At 44.2% G+C, this 18,203-nt stretch overlaps 1 protein-coding gene across 2 annotated transcripts; it reads right to left on the bottom strand.

The window, feature by feature from the left end:
* Positions 1 to 7,570: 7,570 nt before the first annotated feature.
* FAM110C (family with sequence similarity 110 member C) lies at positions 7,571 to 16,430 on the bottom strand. Of its 2 annotated transcripts, XM_048936863.1 has the most exons (3): positions 16,349 to 16,430; positions 14,626 to 15,791; positions 7,571 to 11,398 (listed from the first exon to the last, which is right to left on the bottom strand). In XM_048936863.1, exon 2 carries the CDS (start codon positions 15,764 to 15,766, stop codon positions 14,666 to 14,668), a length of 1,101 nt encoding a protein of 366 aa, XP_048792820.1. In that variant the 5' UTR covers positions 15,767 to 15,791; positions 16,349 to 16,430; the 3' UTR covers positions 7,571 to 11,398; positions 14,626 to 14,665. The 2 variants fall into 2 exon arrangements, with proteins under 2 accessions (XP_048792820.1, XP_048792819.1); XM_048936862.1 differs by lacking the exon at positions 16,349 to 16,430 and having other exon boundaries at positions 14,626 to 16,342.
* Between the last annotated feature and the right edge of the window lie 1,773 nt (positions 16,431 to 18,203).

The following is an 18,203-nucleotide window of genomic DNA, read 5'->3' as shown; positions in this document are numbered from 1 at the left end:
TATATGTTTCACACCTTGTCTCCACACCAGGGTACCACTGTTACCCCCATCTAACCTGGGGGTACGCTACATCTTCTTCCACACAGGAACATTCCACCAATCACTATATTGGTTCTGCAGTGTTTGCTTGGGGGAACTCTGAATTTTAAATATTTTGGTCTCAACAAACTGAAGCTCCTTCTAGTAATGCATTAATGGGGAGTTTTTGAAACAGTAGCCTCAATAAAGAACTGGAAAAAATCACAATTCCTTCCTGAAAGTCCCTGTGGTGTTATGGCTTCAGACACTGAATTCGTGATGACTGTTGTTCGTGTTATGAATGTCACTGGAGGGTAGGATTCCTCTTGTCTACCTTTAACTTGCCACAGGTTAGTAGTCCAGACTAATCTGAACATCTACCTCCAGTCCTGATTCATTCCTCATACCCAAATCCATGTGAAGATGGGATAGGTCACTGACTGGAACAGCTAGCCTGGGATGGGGGTTAAAGTCAGGTGAGATGTGTTGTGCTGCTAGGTATGGTTTGGATATGGATATGACCTGTCCTTGTAATAAAGCAACACGCCTTAGCTGTAAACTGCCCACAGGCTAGGCTGCATCACTTCTCAATGGGAGCAGGGTGAGAGCATGCATCTGGACAGTCACGAAGCAGCTCAAGGACAAGAGCTGGCATGTTGCACTGCTGCAGCCTCTTTATGTGGCTGAACCCATAGTACCAGCATCTGTTTGTAAAACTGTCTTCAAGATACTTCTGATAAAGAGAGTTATGGCTCTGCATAGTTGTGAGTGCTTGTGAAATGTTACACCATTTCAAATGGCTCAAGTTATTAACAAATATCTTAGCAGCCCTCCTCTTGGCCACGGTATCGTGTGGCCTGAAAAGCCAAACATATAAAGGCAATATCTGGTCCTTGCAACTTCATTAAATTGATTTCCACATCACCTTTTTAAAAAAAAAAAAAAAACAAAAAAAAAAACAAAAAACTTCAGAAGCTCATCACACACACACACAATAGTGGACCCATCCTGACTATCTATAATGAATTCAAGGAGTCCAGGTCCTTTCACTTCATCCCTGATGCATTTTTCTTGTATTGCCACACAACTGAAAATCCCATTAGCACAGCTGCACCTTATCCTTTCCAGAGTCTGGGAGCTTTCTAGTTCACCTCATTCTTTGTGTTTTTAATTGTTTGACAATGCTTTTAAACTGTTTTCTTTTTCACCTCCTTGTGCAGCTACACTGACTTATCTCTTGCCTCTGACAGATTTGTTTCCACACAGAACACTTCTCCCAATGGACTACAGCCATTTGATTAAATATTTTGTTTCCTGTTTGTCATCTTTTTCTCCATTTGATTTCACTCAGAATTGTCTGTGTTTACTTCCTGTTCTGGTGATTGATTTTTTCTTCACTTTATGTTTCACTCTTGATCATATGGGCAAAGTTGTAACCCTGATTGCTCATCCACCATCAGTCTGTCACCAGCTATGTCTTTGAGTTCAGTCACAACAAGCAGAAGCACAAGGGAAAGCCACAAAGGCTTCAGGGAATAAATATCATGGATCCTCAGTAATAATAAATACTTGTACTAGGCAATGTTTATGTTTTGCAGTCATGTCCAGGACCTTATCATACTACATACTCTATACTCCTACAAGAAAACACAGCACTTGCCCATGGCCGGGCACACTATGTGCACAAAGTACTCAAAGTCCCTTGAAGTACTCCTGCCTCCTCCACTGAAACATGAGCTTGGATGAAGAACACATGTGAAGGAAAATATAAAGTGGAGGACTTTATAGGGTCCTTCGATTTCATGTTGAAATTCAGTATCTGAACAGTCCTAAATGTTTGGATATTTTTGATCTGGAAGTTAGGAATTTAGGAATTGTACATCAAAATGTGAAAGTAAGAGAAAACAAGTATTGCTAATAGGTAAACAGACAAAACTAGGATAGATTAAACTCAGGTAGATGTGGCTCCTTGCATCAGAGAGCCCCACTCTGAAAACACACTGCAGTTGGTGTTCGCAGATAAACCTAATAGACTGATGTTACTGTTTAATGTTTGCTGACTATGTGTGTGATAAAATCTCTGATTCTTAAAATTACTTTCATGCAAAAACTAAATATTAATTGAGGACTTGTCCCAAAGAGATGAGCAGCAAGCTGCATCTTTCCAGCAAGCTCAGGAGGTATCTTGTGGCTGGTTCCAACCTGAACCACTTCAAGTTTGTTTATTTTTTCAGTCCTGCTCCTGCCTGCCAGAACTGGAATAATGTTCTTTTTATTTGGCTGCACTGAAGTTCCTTCAAGATTTAGACTGTATTTTAAGATTTGTAATTTGTTGTTTGCTTTTCCATACGTTATACCCAGAGCTCTTTGCACAGAAGTAAAATGCTGCACAGTAGCTCTGAGAAACTTATAATTTAAGTGAGCTAAAGACAAACCAAGGATGATGTTACAGATATCAAAGATGGTGAGAGAGCAAATAATGAAAAAGGACATGCTAAGTTATGCAGAAACAGCTGTGTACATGAACATGAACTGCACAGTTGATCTGTAATATATATAATAAGTCTCTGCTTAACTGTGCACCTCCTTCACTTTCGTCTGTTTGCATGTTTAGTTCTAAGTTTCCTTGGGGTGGAGGCAGATAAAGATTGAACAGGAAGATGTATTTGGAAACATTATTCAGGAAAAAAAAATGACTGCAGGAATGAGTAGTGCCTTGTGTAACCTAATCAGCACACAAATGAGCTCACTACAGAGGTAAACACAGAAGAGTACTGTCACAGAGGACACACGATGAGCAATTCAAACTGATGAGTAACAGTGGAAGTGGCTCAGACTCCTTCTCACCAATGAGAAAAATAGTGATGCAAGAAGAGGTTGGGTTAACAGAAAGGAGCAAGACAAACATTCCCATCAGCTTGCTCAGTTGTGCCTGCTTCTTTGCATGTGATAGTATGTCTTGCTTCTGGTCAGTTCATCTAATGAAAAATCCCATGTTTTCATTGGTAACTGTCAGTGATTACTGCCCTCTGCTTCTTACTGCAGCCAATGAAAAATAATATGAAATTGTCCTCCTGTGGGGCTGTTGACTGGGAGCAAGCTTTGAAATCCAAGCAATCAAAGCTCTTAGTTTTTCAAATCAAATTAATTGCTTAGGCAATCCAACTCCTCCACAATTGTGCAAACTAATTTCACAGGAATTTATGTTCCTTGAGGAACTGAATTGATTTCTGGATATGGGTACTTATGAGTTACTTTCATGCAGAGGCTATTTTGTTTCTGATGCTGTTTTTATGGTATATCACCAGTTTTATTGGCTACAATATCCTTTTTCATATAGAACTCCCTGGACTACACTGTTATATTGTTTATTGTTGAACAAGCAGAATGGCCCTAATTCCATTTTGCAATGTTCTGCTAGGTTAGTTGGTCTATTCTCCTTTTCTCCATCAGGAAAAATCTACAAAAAATATGACCCAGTCACCAAAAATCTCCAGTATTTAGAGGTCTCTGAGAGTAATGCTACCACTGTATTTACTTGCTTGGCTGCCACTGACAATGACTTTTTTCTTTGTCAAAAGCTTTCCGATATTTGTTCTGATGCAGAAACATCTACAAACCACATGGAAAGGCCTTTTTCCAATCACTAAGTGTTTGTTTTCAGAGTTTCTTTATTACACTTGCTTAGTACTGAGAGATAAACAAGAAGCAGTGAGTCAGTAAACTGTGGAGTTTAAAAAGCTGCTTGCACCAACCAGTCCAAGAACAGGAGTTTGCATGTCCTCGTTTCTGGAAGAAATCCACCAGGCTCTGTAAAATGTAAAAAATGGACTGTAGGAGGAGTCTCGATATAATAATGATCTTAAATGCTAATCTGGGCTGTACCGCAAGAATGCTAGTACTCATGGATAAAAAGAGTGGATACACGAGCCAGCAGCATGTGTTTGCAGCCCCAAAAAATCAAACATATCCTGAGCTGCATCAAAAGAAGGGAAGTCAGCAAGGGAGGGCCAAGGAGGTGACTAGCAAGTTTTCACCAGTATTGTTGCCCTTGAGAGAAAGGAGCAGTCATAGCCCACGAATATCATAGAAATCATAGAATAGCTTGAGTTGGAAGGGACCTTCAAGACAATCTAGTTTCAACCCCCATATCTTGAGTAGGGACACCTACTAGATCAGGCTGCCCAGGGCCTGCATGGGACCTGCATTCAGGACATCAAGAAGAGGATATCAGATATGATAGAGCCAGATAACTGCTATCTCCTCCTGGTCCTTGGTTGGAGACTGGGACAAACCAAGAATGCTGGATGAGATGTAACTAACCAGGATAGGCAAGAATAAACCAGGCAGCAAGCTGGGCTTTAAATTAAAGCTGCTGGGAACTGGGGGTACAGAGAGCCAGGGAACACTGTCACTTTAGGAAGGAGTGGGATTTGTCCTGGAAATTTGTGGGAGGGTTCCTCTAGGAAGGTGATGCATCTGAAAGCCCAGCTGAAGTGTCTCCACACCAATACATGCAGCATGGGGAATAAGCAAGGGGATTTAGAAATAACAGTGCACTTGGAAAACTATGATCTTATTGCCATCACAGAAACACAGTGGGATGATTCGCATAACTGGAACACCACCACTGAGGGCTATCAGTTTTTAGAAGGGATGGGCAAGATAGGAGGAGTGGGGGTGTTGCCCTTTATGTTCAAAAGTGAATAGACTACAAGAAGCTCTCTCTAAGAATTGGTCAGGAACAGTTTGACAGCCTGTGCATTAAAATTAGAGACAGGACCAATGAAAGACAAAATGTGGTTGGAGTTTAATACAGGTCTCCTGATCAAGAGGAGGCCTTGTTGATTTATCTGCAAGGAGTGTTGCACTCACACAGGCTCTTGTTCTGATGGAGGATTTCAACCACCTGGATATCTGCTGAGAAAACAACATGGCCAGCTGCAAGTGATCCAGGAGATTCCTGAAATACATCAATAATAAATTTCTGGTTCTGGCACTGGATGGATTGACCAGAGATGAAACGTTGCTGGACTTGGTGCTCACCAGTTTGGAGGAGATTGTTAAAGACATTAAGAATGGAGGCAGTCTGAGGTGCAGCAATCATGCCCTGGTTGAGTTTGTGATCTTGAGAAATGTGGGCCTGGAAAAGAGTAGAGTCAGAACCCTGAATTTCAGGAGAGTGAACTTCAGGCTGTTTAAGGAATCAGACGAGATCTCCTGGGAAGCTGTCCTCAGGGAGAAAGGCATGGAGCAAAGGTGGCTATTCTTTAGAGATGCCTTTCTGAGAGCATGAGCTCACATCCCTCAGAACAAGAAAACAGGCAGGGGAGGCAGGAAACTGGCATGGCTTGGCTGCTGTTGTACCGAGGGAAAAGAGGGGCAAGTACAGGCAGTGGAAACAAAGACATATCAAGTTTAAGAATACCAGAATGCTGTCTAGAAATGCAGAGATGGGATTAGGAAAGCCAAGGCACAGATGGTACTGAACTTGGCAAGGGATGTTAAATACAACAAGAAGGGGTTCTATAGGTACATTGGTCAGAAGAGACATGCCAAAGAGAGTGTATCTCCTCTGATAAATGAGAAAGGAGAACTGGCTAAAATAGATATGGAGAAGGCTGAGGTACCCAGTGAGTTCTTTGTCTCAGTCTTCACTTGCAGTCAGGATTCTCATAGTTCTCACATCCCTGGACATCACCTCTATAAACCTCACATTCCTAAATCTCTGGGTGGCAACTAGGGGAGCAAACTTCCCCCCAGTGTAAGGGCAGAGCAAGTCTGAGATCACCTCATGAGACCAAATGTCCAAAGTTCCCTCCGTATTCAGTACAGGTGAGGCCACATCTTGAGTACTGTGTTCAGTTTTGGGCCTCGCACTACAAGAAAGACACTGAGGCCCTTGACTGTATTCAGAGAATGGAAACAAACCTGGTGAGGAATCTGGAGCACAAGTCTTCTGAGAAGCAGAAGACTGGGCACTGGGATTATTTAGACTGGAGGAGGCTCAGGGGAGACCTCATCACTCTCTACAACTACCTGAAGGAAGGTTGTGCCATGGTCTCTTCTCCCACATAACTAGCAATAGAACTAGAGAAAATGGCCCCAGTTTGGGCCAGGGGAGGTTCAGACTGGATGTTAGGAAAGACTTATTTTGAAAGAGTGATTGGGCACTAGAACAGGCTACTCAGGGAGGTGGTAGAGTCATTGTCCCTGGAGGTGTTAAAAAAACATTTAGATTTTGTAATTAGAAACATGGTTTAGTGGGAAATACTGATGATAAGTGAACGGCTGGACTGGATGATCTTGGAGATCTTACCCAATCCTGGTTCTAAGATTCTATGGGGCTATACGACATGCATCTCAGAGTCCTAAGGTGGTTGCTGAGCCACCCACCGTATTTGAGAAGTTGGGGCTGCCAGGTGAACTTCACTTTCAGGTGACTGGAAAAAGAGAAACGTCACTCCCATTTATAAGAAATGGAGAAAGAAAGATCTGTAGAACTACAGGCGAGTCAGCATCACCTCTGTGCCTGGAAAAGTCATTGAATAGATCCTCCTGGAATACATGTTAAGGCACATGAGGGATGTGCAGGTGATCTGAGACAGTCAGCAAAGCTGACTGACCGATCTGGTGGCCTTCAACTAGATTGTCTTGATGGTCCCTTCCAACCCAAGCTATTCTATGATATTCACGGGCTACAACTGCACCTTCCTCTCACAGGCAACACTACTGGTGAAGGCTTGCTGAAAAGATTTATGTGCATAGCGAGGTGTAGACACAATTTGTTTCCCCTTTCCAGACTTGTTTTATAGTCTGCACTGAAGCAGGTCAGCCAGGGTAGGCCACGTGTCAAGGATGAGAAAGTTGCTTTCACTTTTTTATTTATTTATTTGTTTGTTTTTGGGTAGAAGAGCTTTATCTGTACAGTGCGTATCTGTTAGCCCTCCAGTTGCATTCAAATGCTTGTCAATGTAACACTTCATATGAGCAGTCTGGACCATGCCAAAATGGCAATTAAGCAGTTGGAATGTAAAGATCTCACTGTATGCAATGATGATTTCTGCAGCCTTCTTCACAAAATGCAGGCACAGTGAATTAACACCACACACACTGAATTCCTCCTATGGAATCAAGTCAGATGACACCTTGTTAATAAAATTCTGGAGATAGGGTTTTTCCATGCAGAGCTTCAGATTCACTGAGTCTTTGGACACTGCCTTTTGCTGGTGATTTATGTAATATTGCTTGAAGCACACAGTAGCCTTTGACAGTGAGTAAAATATCAAATTCTCTTTAAAATATACTCTTCAGAAATGAACTGAGCACCTTTTCAGCCATATTCCAGAATGAAAATATTAAAATACTGTGAAACAACCCTGGTTTGATATATTTCAAATTTACTAAAAAGCTTTCATCCAGCGGTCTGGGTAAGGCCAGTACATTGCAGCTTTACTCAGAGAAAGTAATTGGGCAGTGGGGTTCTGGCTTTAAATGACAGTAATAGAAACAGAAAAGTAAAAGGGTAGTTTTTTGAGAAAAAAACATTAACTCTCAGTGTCGTACTTTTATTTGTATGCACTCAGTAGTAAACACATCTTTTTATATGGATACATAAATACAACAACTTAAAAAGCTGCATAGCAGATCTGACCAGTACTCCATTTTACAGGCTTCAAAAGATGTAAGAAACTTCACAGGAAGCAATGACAGGACAGCCTTCTTCCAGGAGAAAGTTTCTGCTTAACGCCCATCGATGTATGTTTGTCTGATTTCATCAAACACGAGGATTTACTTCCTTTAGAAAAGTAATCTGCATATTATAGAACAATCTTTATTTGTAACTTATAGATTTCTGTACAGTAATATTTACAATATATTGCAAGGCTTACAGTCTCTATGTCTTTATTGCAAATAATAGCTTCTAGGCAATAAAAATTGGACTTTGTACCTTTCACATGTTATGTTACAGCTGCAGACATTGCCCCATGCCACGGGGTTGGAGCACTTTGAAACACTTGGGTGTAAAACTCCATTTGACTATCTTATTTTACATAGTTCAACACAATCATTCAATTTATGACTTGTCTTTGCCCTCTGCCTCACTCTGAGGTTTTCCAAAAGAACGGCAATCCAATTCCACTGCTGAAGTGTCTGCTTTACCTCAGCAGCCTGTTTTAACCTCAGTTTAGCACTAAAGCTGAAAAAAAACCCACCTCTTTCAAGTCAAGTCTTTTATAATGAAGTAGTAAAAGCACCTTGAGAAAATCTTTTGGGGAAAGACAGGCAGTGACTAACACTAGTAAACTTCTCTTATTTTGAGAGATATGACTGAAGCACCCAACAGAAGAAAGGAAAAGTCATAGTGTGTAACAATAACAGGAGCTGAGTGAAGTACTGAGCTTTCGAATAAGCAAATAAGCAAATCATCCATTCTCTAGAGATACAGAAAAAGGATTGTCATCTACTGCCTTTCCTGGCATACTGGGAAAAGTAGGTTATTAGCTTAACCAGAATATATTTTTAAACAAATGAATATAAAGCTTATCAGGAGATGATCTTAGGTCCACATCTTGATGATGCCTTGAGCATTCAGAGCTCCTACCAAAACTTGAACAAAATCAGGGAAATTTTGCCATACATCAGTGCAGAATGTCACCACAATCACGTACACTGTTGAAAAAGATAATAGAGGGGATTTAAAAATATTCCAGTTCTGCTTTCAATAATCTCTGTCATAAAATGTTCAGTGTTTTTAACAAAGGCTGGTGTTCATTACTTTCAAGTCAATTAAACATACTCCTTTCTACCACTGAAAACACACTACCAATGCATCTCCCCCTTTCTTCCCCCTAGCATTATCATCTGAACTTGAAAGTTGAAAGCTGCTCAACTTAAGAAGCCAAAACAAATGGAAGTTTGAAAACGAAACAAAAAATCTTCCCCAGATAAAAAACAAAACAAAACAATTCTCTGGTATCACAGTGGAGCACTGACATGTAACACAAACAACTTCTCCTGGACTCTGAACTGTCTGCAGTCAATTCATATTTGCAAAGAAAAGTAGTCATCGGCCTCTGACAAAAGCACTTAAATACTTGTATAGTACAGTACCTCACACAGTGAGCATGAAAACAACAGATACAGTAGGTTGCGCTCCTGACTAATAAACCAAGTCTCTGTACCTTTAAAAACTGCACCTTAATTGCATAAATCATATTAGCAGCATCTTGAGTTGTAGTTTTCTAAGAATTATCCCGTTGAAAAAATGTAATAAATGCACATGGAATTTTCATTATTTAACAAAGATATCTCCACATACAAGCTTCCCTCTAAGTTGGCAGAGGTTCACTCATGAAAACTATTTGGTTTTCTCTTAATTTTGAAACAGGTTCAACAATTATTTTATCGAGAAGTGTTATCTACCTACCTAGACAATTTCAGACATGTAGACCTTAGTATGCGACACTAGGAAATGAAGGCAAATGCCCTGCATTCTCAAACAGTTGCTGCAATTCAAACTACCCTTCCAGTGACTGACAAGCATATTTTAGACATATGGAAATGCAACCCGGCCACCTTGCCATGAATTTAACTGCTGCCAACTGCAGCACTCAATGAGTGCTTCAAGGGCAACTCTATCAGGATGCCACATCTGTGTATGTTCCAATGGGAAACTGGGCCTCCCACGATAGGCGTTTTCTAAGAGTGCCACTACTCTACTCTGCCTTTTCCACTCCAATAGGTTTATTTATCAAGAGCAACAAACACTTTAAAAATGCAGCCCAAGTGCTCATTTGAGTCCTGCTTCCACTTGGCCGCTCTGGCGGCTGTTTTGAGCCAGAAGAGGCCCAAAGAGGTCTGTGTGACCAAGCAGGAATGTGGAGAATGAAAGCTCCTTCTTCTGGACTTCCCACATCCGAGGTCTGAGGGCCTGCTGAAGGCCAGCACTGCAAACAGAAAGCCAGGCACATGGCAACACAGAGCTCATGGCTAACCTCTGCAGGAGGCCCAGCTGGAATCCTGGATGCACAGCTGTCGCTGGTTGGCCTTGATATGACCAAAAGGGGAATGTCTTTGATTGTTTTGTTTATTTCACATCTTTTTGTGTATTTTTTAACATCCAAATAAATACTTTGGTCTCAGACACTCTCTAGTAAGTAATGACAGACTGAGTACCTGGGGCATGGCCAGCGAGGCTCACAAGTTATTGTAGAGATCCCACTCACTACATGAGTTATCCAAAGCACTTTTGAAGCATGTTTCATTTGGCCAGTTTAAATGAAGCATTCTACTGATAATATTGAGCGAGGTGCTGTGTACACTGGATCTAATCCCAGTAGGACATCAATCTGGCACGGCCCCTAACAGGTCCTCTGGCCCATGGTGCAGGGATGCCAGCCTCTCCATCCCAAGCACAACACCACTCCAGACCCACACTAGGGTAGTTTCATCTTGCATAGCCTGGTATAGTTTCCCAGTACAATTCTACAAGCCAACTGCTCACTCATGGTGCATAAAATGCAAGGTGTTGAGCCATGAACTGCAAAACATTGCAATGAAGCCCCCTCAGGTAGTCAGAGATGTTGCAAGCACAGTGGAGGATCCTGCATAAATGTGAATTAGACCATTGTGCAGCAAGGTAACCCTATTTTTTTATTACCTGTTTCTTGGAACTATGCCATTTAAAAGATTTCAGTTTTAAAAGCTATTCCTCCCCACTGGTTGAGCACAGTATAAGACAGAGCAAACTAGACAGACACAAGGCAGTACAATGTGGCTTGAATATCATTAGAGAAGGAGAGGCTCGACAGAGATTTAGCTTACAGCGTGTTTGCCAAATCTCCCAGATCAAGCCTCCACAGTTAGTCCTCACCAACCAGGGAAACATTTAATGATGCCAGGATGAGCCCCTGTCAAAACGCCCTCATGGGACTGGGCCTTTGAAAAGCTGGGTGGAGCCAGCTTGCCTGCAAGGTGATGCCTTGTCCAGGGGTCATCGACACTTCATTCCTACCTTCTCCTCCCATTCCTACTCACAAACATTACTGGAAAGAGATGGGCGCATGACATGGACCTTCTGCCACAGCCTGGAGTGACATCCTGGGGCAGTGAGCTGATGCTGGATATCCCTGTTAATGGCACACTTTGTGATCCCAGAACTTTTCATTTCCTGCTGCCTCTCTGCGGCACAGTTCACGATCTCCAGTTGTCACCACTCTCTTGGATATCTCTGTGCGTGTGACATGAGTGAGGCTGCCAGGGGACGAGGACAAGGGAAAGAGGCAAGAACACTGAACTTGGACAAAGTAGTCATGAGCCAGATGAAGGAAAAGTTTCTTTCTGTGTCTGGTCTTGTTCAATTTCCAAGTCAAGGATTCTGATGAAAGAGGAAAAAAACAAGTGTAATTTATTAATTATCAAAGCAAAAAAGCATTAGGTGATATTCTAAGACTTTTGTTCAGCTGCTTATAACTATTGCCAATGCAGTAAGTTCCCTTTCCGTGAGATCTCCACTTGAACAACGAACATTCTTGTAAGAATACTGCTGAAACTGAATGCTGAATAATCCTGATTCAAGCCAGGAAGGAGCATGCCGAGTGAATCCCTTTCTTGGAGTTGGGCAGGGCTGACAGCAAGAGAAGCCAGCAGTACTGAACTGCAGAGGTGAATTCAGGCAACATTATACTGTGAAATACCAATGCCCATCTCACAGAGGACTTCTGTGTTTTGAAGACCACACTTAGTTTCCACACTCATCACTCTGATGAGATGTGTCAGGCAATCTGATCCTTCAAGTAGCTCTATTTACACACCGTTCCCACCAGGCCCCAGAGAGCTCATGAAAAATTAAAAAGAAACGTAAAATATGAATGAAATGATCACCAGCACATAAAAGCTGTGTTCTTCTCAGAAGGTATTTTACATGTAATAAGAAGAGGCTTTTGCTTCTATTTTCAACTAGAAATTTTCAATTTTCAAGCCTCTGTGATGAAAAAGGGGCCTTCAAGAGCGTGTCTCAGAGCTACAGAGTCCAATATATGAATATAATGAAAAGATTCAGGTTCCTTAACTTGATGCTGTTTTACCAGAGGAAGTGTAGAGTTGAAGAAAAAGATGAACATTTGGGTATACAATAACATAGACACCATAGCTACAGAACCGAACATCAGAGCATGTGGTGATAACCACTCTCAGCTTAAATTCTGCCTGGTGACCGTAATATTTAACTTATGGCAACCTGATGACTCCTGTCCTTTATTCCGGGCGTTGTGCATTGGCACTCTCAGCTGACTTCTCTGAACTTCTGTGCTGTGGCCTAAACTGAAGCACTTCCTCAGTTTTTAGAAATTACCCTGGAAACAATTGTAGCCCCACTACTGAGGTCTATCAGCTGAGTGAGTCCTAGTATGTATGAAATCAAGTTTATAATACGAACATTGTGGATAAGTGTTTCCTAGACTGCCAAATTTTGATGCCAAAGAAAATTGCTGCCGGTGCAAAGCATTTCCTCATGCTCTACTCTGATTTCAATTTAAATGGGAGACTGCACTTTTTCTAAGGGTACAGAACACTTAAAGGAAAAACAATCCTAAAACATGTCATTTTTGGATAATAAAGTTACTTCAGAATGACAACATATGCCACATGAATTTCATGGAGTCTTTTCACCATATTGCAAGGCTATGGGCTATGAGTAGCATCCTTTCCAAATAGGCGTGTTGTCTTTGATGTTCAAAAGCACACTGAGCCAGTGTGAGCTCCTGCAAAAGAGCTTTTCCCTTCTTGCCCTGCCTTTGCCCTGGTGAAGTACCTGTCTCTGAAGCCCTCGGCCTCCACAGCCTGTGTGTTCTTTGGAGCAGCCCCCAGCATCACCCTCTCAGCAGCACTGGACACGCTTAGCACCATGCACGTGGATGGCAGAAGGCCCAAATACACCTTCCTCAGCAAGCTCTGGTGTCCTGCCATGACAAACGCTGCCCTGGCCCTGCAACCTATCCCTGGCAAGCCCACATGGAAACTGACAGGCTTCTATTTTGCTTTAGTTCATGGAACTGTGGGGTTTTTGTTGCTGTTGTTGTTGTTTTTTAATGAGGCTCCTGCTTGAAGTGGAAGGGAGCAAGCTCTGCCTTCCATCCTCAGCAAGGTTCTCAGCTGGCCACCTGCACCATTTTTTGTGTTTCTCCCTTGCCTTTTATTATAGAAGGATATCGAGAAATGGTCAGGAGAGTCTCTTCTCTCTGGTGTAATTTGGGAATGGATCTATCACATAACAACATTTATATATAATGGCTTGAAATATTTGTGTGAAAAGGTCTCCCTCCCCCTTCCTCCTCCCTCTATTCATACGACATAAATGTCTTTTTGTGGAAGGTCACTTTTTAAATTATCTAAATTCCACAAGATTAAAACAATTTTAAGCAAGTGAATTGATTTTTGCATTACATAGATAAAAGGCATTGGGAGCGACAGCCCCACACCCACGTAACAGGAAGGCTCAAGCATTACATTTCTCCACATTCACAGGGCCCACTATCGACCGCTGTACCTACACCAAGCGATGTTCTTCTCACGCACCAATTACAAACTGTCAGAACACATATACGTAAGCCTTCATATCAAGAACCGCTCATGCAATTTTTAAAGACCTCACTGTGAGCTGTGGTACCTACACACTAAGGTCTTCAACAAAATACTGTATCTATGAAACCATCAGTACCAAAGGCCTCAGGAATAGTGCTTTTGAGATCAGATGCAAAATAAGCACAGCTTTTGTTAAAGCCGGGACATCAGATTTCACCAGTGCTAAATTTGTTCTCCTTCTGTATGTGAATGGACTGATTTTGTAACTAGATGCCACACATTTGTATCATTTATCCTGGTATAACACAGTGAGGTATCTCTCCAGACAAGGCAAACCACACAACTAATTTCTAGCCACTGGGACCATGCTGCATGGCAGAACCCACTTCAGAAAAACGGAACAGATAACACATGCTAGGGGATCACCTGGAGCAAACTTTTATGGTCCCAACAACAGCAAGCTGTGGGGGAAATCAGGCTGGTAGCAGTGCTAATGGCTCAGCTTTGATACTGGGCAATTGGGGGTGCCCATGTTTAAGTAACAGAGGGGAACAGTGAGAGAAGGAGAGAAAGCGACAAGAAAGCTTCAGAAGTATTGTATAAATACAAATGTACTCCTAATCATTAGTAGTTTCAGTTCAGTCTGTCATCTAAGCTACTGTAATTATGGGTTGAATACTTTTCTAAGTTTTTTCTTAGCAGTTAATATAGCAGAAATTGCAGAAACCAGGCTATTTACGAAGCGGGCAGTGAGCAGACATCCCTCATAGACACTGGCGCTTTGATTTCTTGTAGGGGGTCTGATTGCACTCTGGCAAGCTATACTCACTTATTTGTTTGCACTTGTTCTTTGCAGTGCCCCAGATTCCTGCTTTGAAAAACACAGCACTACGACAACTACCATACAAAATAAAAGTGCCTGTCACCTTTCATAAAAAGACTTAAAGAAACTATGCAACGTCTACTGCTTGCTAAAGAGGAAAGAGAAATACATAAATCAGCAGGACAAGGCTCTGCACACACCTTGCATTCGCCAGGCTGCAGCACACGCCGCAGGAAGCCTTCACGCCAGTTCCTGGATTGCCTTGCTGCTCTCCTTGGCTTTCTTACAGGTGTACAGCCACTTGATGATGCGGGCATTGCGCTCGATCACCGAGGTGCTGCTGGGGACCTGCTCTGTGAGCTCATCCTCCAGCAGCCCCTCGTCCCCGCTATGCCGTGTGAAATCGCTCTCGGATGTGGCCACACTGATGCTGCGGATCTTGAAGGAGACGTTGTCGGACACCACCGAGAAGTTCTCTCTCCCCAAATCCTCGATGACCTCCTGTTCCAGGCCACAGAACTTGAAGAACGTGTCAAACTCAGAGAAAGATTTGGAGTAGCGAGAGCTGATGTCCGACTGGGAGCGATGGAGACCTCTCCTCTTCACCTCCTTGACCTCTTCAGGAGGTGCAGGCAACGTAGAGGGCTTCTCACGTTCTGTTGTACAAACTCCTGGCTCTTCGGTGCTCACCGGGACAGCTTGCTCAGCTCCACAGCCACCGGGCTCAGAGACAGTGAGTTCAGCCGGGTGAGGCTCTTTGCTCTCGGCGGCAGAGCTGTCCTCCATAATGACTCTGGGCACCCCAGGGGAAGCCAACTGCTTCTCCTTGCCGGGCCCCTGGAAGAACCTCCTCACCAAGCTGCCTCGCGAGCCGTCCTGGCTCTGCCCTCTCCCCAGCTCGCACTTCTGGCGGTAGATCACCAGGGAGTCGGGCCGGCCCTGCCTCCTGGGGGTGCTGCGCCGGGCGATGGGGGGGCCGTGCTGCAGGGGGCCCCGCCACGCGCACCCCGCCTTCGCCCGCTCCAGCGGCTTCGCGCCCTTCCCTCTGCCCAAATCCCTGCTCGTTTTGGTGCTCTCCACCGAGCAGCTCTCGCTGCTGCACTCCGAGGCCGAGCTCAGCACGATGACGGGCTCCTGCTTGGTGCTGATTACCTGCTGACTTTTCACATACTTGGCCTTATCGGCTGCCAGCCTCTCCGCCGCGCTCCTCCGGCCGGGGTTGCCGGCCCCCAGCTGCCGGCGGAGGTACTCCGGCCCCTTGTTGAGCAGCCGCACGCTGAAAGACGAGTGCAGGTCGGAGATGGCGTGCATTTTCACGGCCCGGCTGATTTCAGTGGGCATAGCAGCTTCAGCTCCACGGCTCCCGCTTCCAGTCCCGGGCGATTTAAAAAAAAAAAAAAAAAAACAAACAGGAGGAAAAAAAGCGAATAAACAGCTCCAAACGCAGCGTGCGCTCCCTGTGCGTGCCCGCGCGTGTGCCCGTGCCTTGCGCGCCCGCCCCGCGCCGCCCCACGCCGCCGCGCACCCACTCGCGCTCCGCCCGGCCCCGCAGCGCGGCCTGCCCCGCCCCGCGCCCGTCACCGCGGGAGCGTCGCTGACGAGGCCCCGGGCGGTCCCGTGCCGCGAGCCGAGACACGGGAGGGCTTCTCCCCGGGGATCGGCCGGCTCCAAGCAGGACCACTCCAAACTCAGACCCTATGTCCGAGCGCGTAGTCCAAGCGCTTCTTGAACTCCGGCCGTAACGCTGCCCTGGGGAGCCTTTGCTCGGACCCGACCACCATCTCGGTTAAAAAGAGCGTGCGAGACCCTCATGCCCTTCGTGGGGCACCCGCAGCGTCAGCAAGGTGTCTGCTCATGGCCCGCGGCCGTGCAGTGGATGCGCACTTGCAAAATGTCACGGAATGGCTCCAAGTTGAACCGCACCTGGTAAATCTTTGCCCTTCAGAATCACAGGGCAAGCTTCCAAAGGGGCAGGGCTCCGTGTGGGGCTGGAGTTCCGAGCAGCCCTGCGCACAGCCGCTTCCCGTGCTTCAAATGCCCAACGTTAAACACGTGAGTCACAGCCATCACCTGGGGCGGTCTGGGCATGCAGTGTTGCACCCAACGTTTACTCATGTCATCTCGTGGGAGATGCATCTGCCTCGTGGTCACTAAGAGAACAGCAGAAAGCTTTATTCTGAATAGAGAAAACAAAAGCCAGCTTACATCTCTGAGGTTTTTCCCTCTTAATTCTTTCATTTTGTTTGTTTTCCAACATGTCTACAATTTCAGTGGGATTATAATAACAGAATGCTTTTGTGATGATTGACTCACTCAATATTTACAGTCATTGAATTGTGGCAAACATGTTTACAAAGAGAAAGATGGAACACACAAAAAAATATACCAGGCATCGTTTGTGCCAAGAAAGCATAGGTCAGGTGCTGGGTATGGATCCTACCCTTCATCATATGTGAGCAGATGGCGGCGGTCTGGGCACCACTGAAGCGTAGGGTGGGAAGGCAGTAGCTCTGTGCTCACATCCCTCAGGATGGTGCCCCAATGGAGCCCTGTGCTGGTGGCCATCCCCAGAGCTGTGTCAGCACTGGCTTTCTGTGATTCTATGATTCAGACACAGGTGTGTGAGAAGCAGGAGCTGAGCAGCTCTGTGTCCAGTGGAGCAGCACTGTTGGCTTTTCTTGGGCACTTCTGGCTTTTCTGGGGGTATATCAATGGTTTCTGTGCAGTTTTGGAACCATGCGGTTCCATGTGGTTTTAAGGGACTGTGTTGGTCATGGCGCAACTCCCCAAACACATTGCAGGAAATATGTGGTTATATTTGGGTGTTATGAGTGGAGTGGTTTCACCAGTGCCCTCAGTGCAAAGCTAGGAGTCTCCCAATGTGCTGAAAGCATGGACCACATTTTAGCCCAGTGTCGTAGACAAGCACAGCAGACTTGGGCGAGATGTTCTCCCTGTGGCAAGGGAAGGGTTAAGAAGTGAACCCTTCAGTGAAGACTCACTTGAAATAACCATAGGCAGAAAATTCCCTTTCCAACATGGTTCACCATCTGGTCTTGTCCTTAATTTTGCTTCCTTTTTGCCCCTCGACTTCTAGGTCTGAACTGAAGAAGCCCCTCAACACGTACTTCTGCCTATTCCTAACAGCAATACCAGAGGAGATGCTTGCATTAATCACTGCTGAAACCCATGTCACACTTTGGTTTCCCTTTGGCTGCAGTTCTTGTGCATATATAGAATGGGCACACAAAAGGTAAAGCTGGCTCACATACCAGCTTACTTAAAAATTAATGTTCTCAAAAAAGTAAGAGGTAGTAATAAAGGTATAAGAGCAGTTGATGCCTCAGGAGTCCCTTACTATTAAGGCAGCTCATGCACAGGTAGGTGAAAGTATAGTTAATATTGTTACATGTTTCAGTGCTTCGTGGAAGGTTGGGCTTATGGAGAAGAATAATTTCTTCTGACAATGAATCTTAGCAATAAGCCAACAGATGTGATGAATTTATTAGTGAGATTAATGAGATTAATGTTTCATTCCTGTCCTCATACTGACAATTTTTTCCAACAGTTTGAAGTTCTGTGACACTGTTCAGTGCAACAGCACTGATTTCACATTTCTCCGTGCATCTTAACATTTTTCCCCCAGTTTCTTGTATCTTCTGTCTCTGAGCTTTAAGAAAACACAAGAAATCTCAGATATGATTTGTTTGCATTCACTTGAAGTAATGAAAAGAATGAATCTACATGAGTATTGGTAAGAGTGGCTCTATTAAGCAAT

Source organism: Lagopus muta, chromosome 2 (genome assembly GCF_023343835.1).
Source record: "Lagopus muta isolate bLagMut1 chromosome 2, bLagMut1 primary, whole genome shotgun sequence".
NCBI classification, from domain to species: Eukaryota; Metazoa; Chordata; class Aves; order Galliformes; family Phasianidae; genus Lagopus; species Lagopus muta.
The sequence above is the reverse complement of the archived record's forward strand: the minus strand, read 5'-3'. Positions and strand labels throughout refer to the sequence as shown.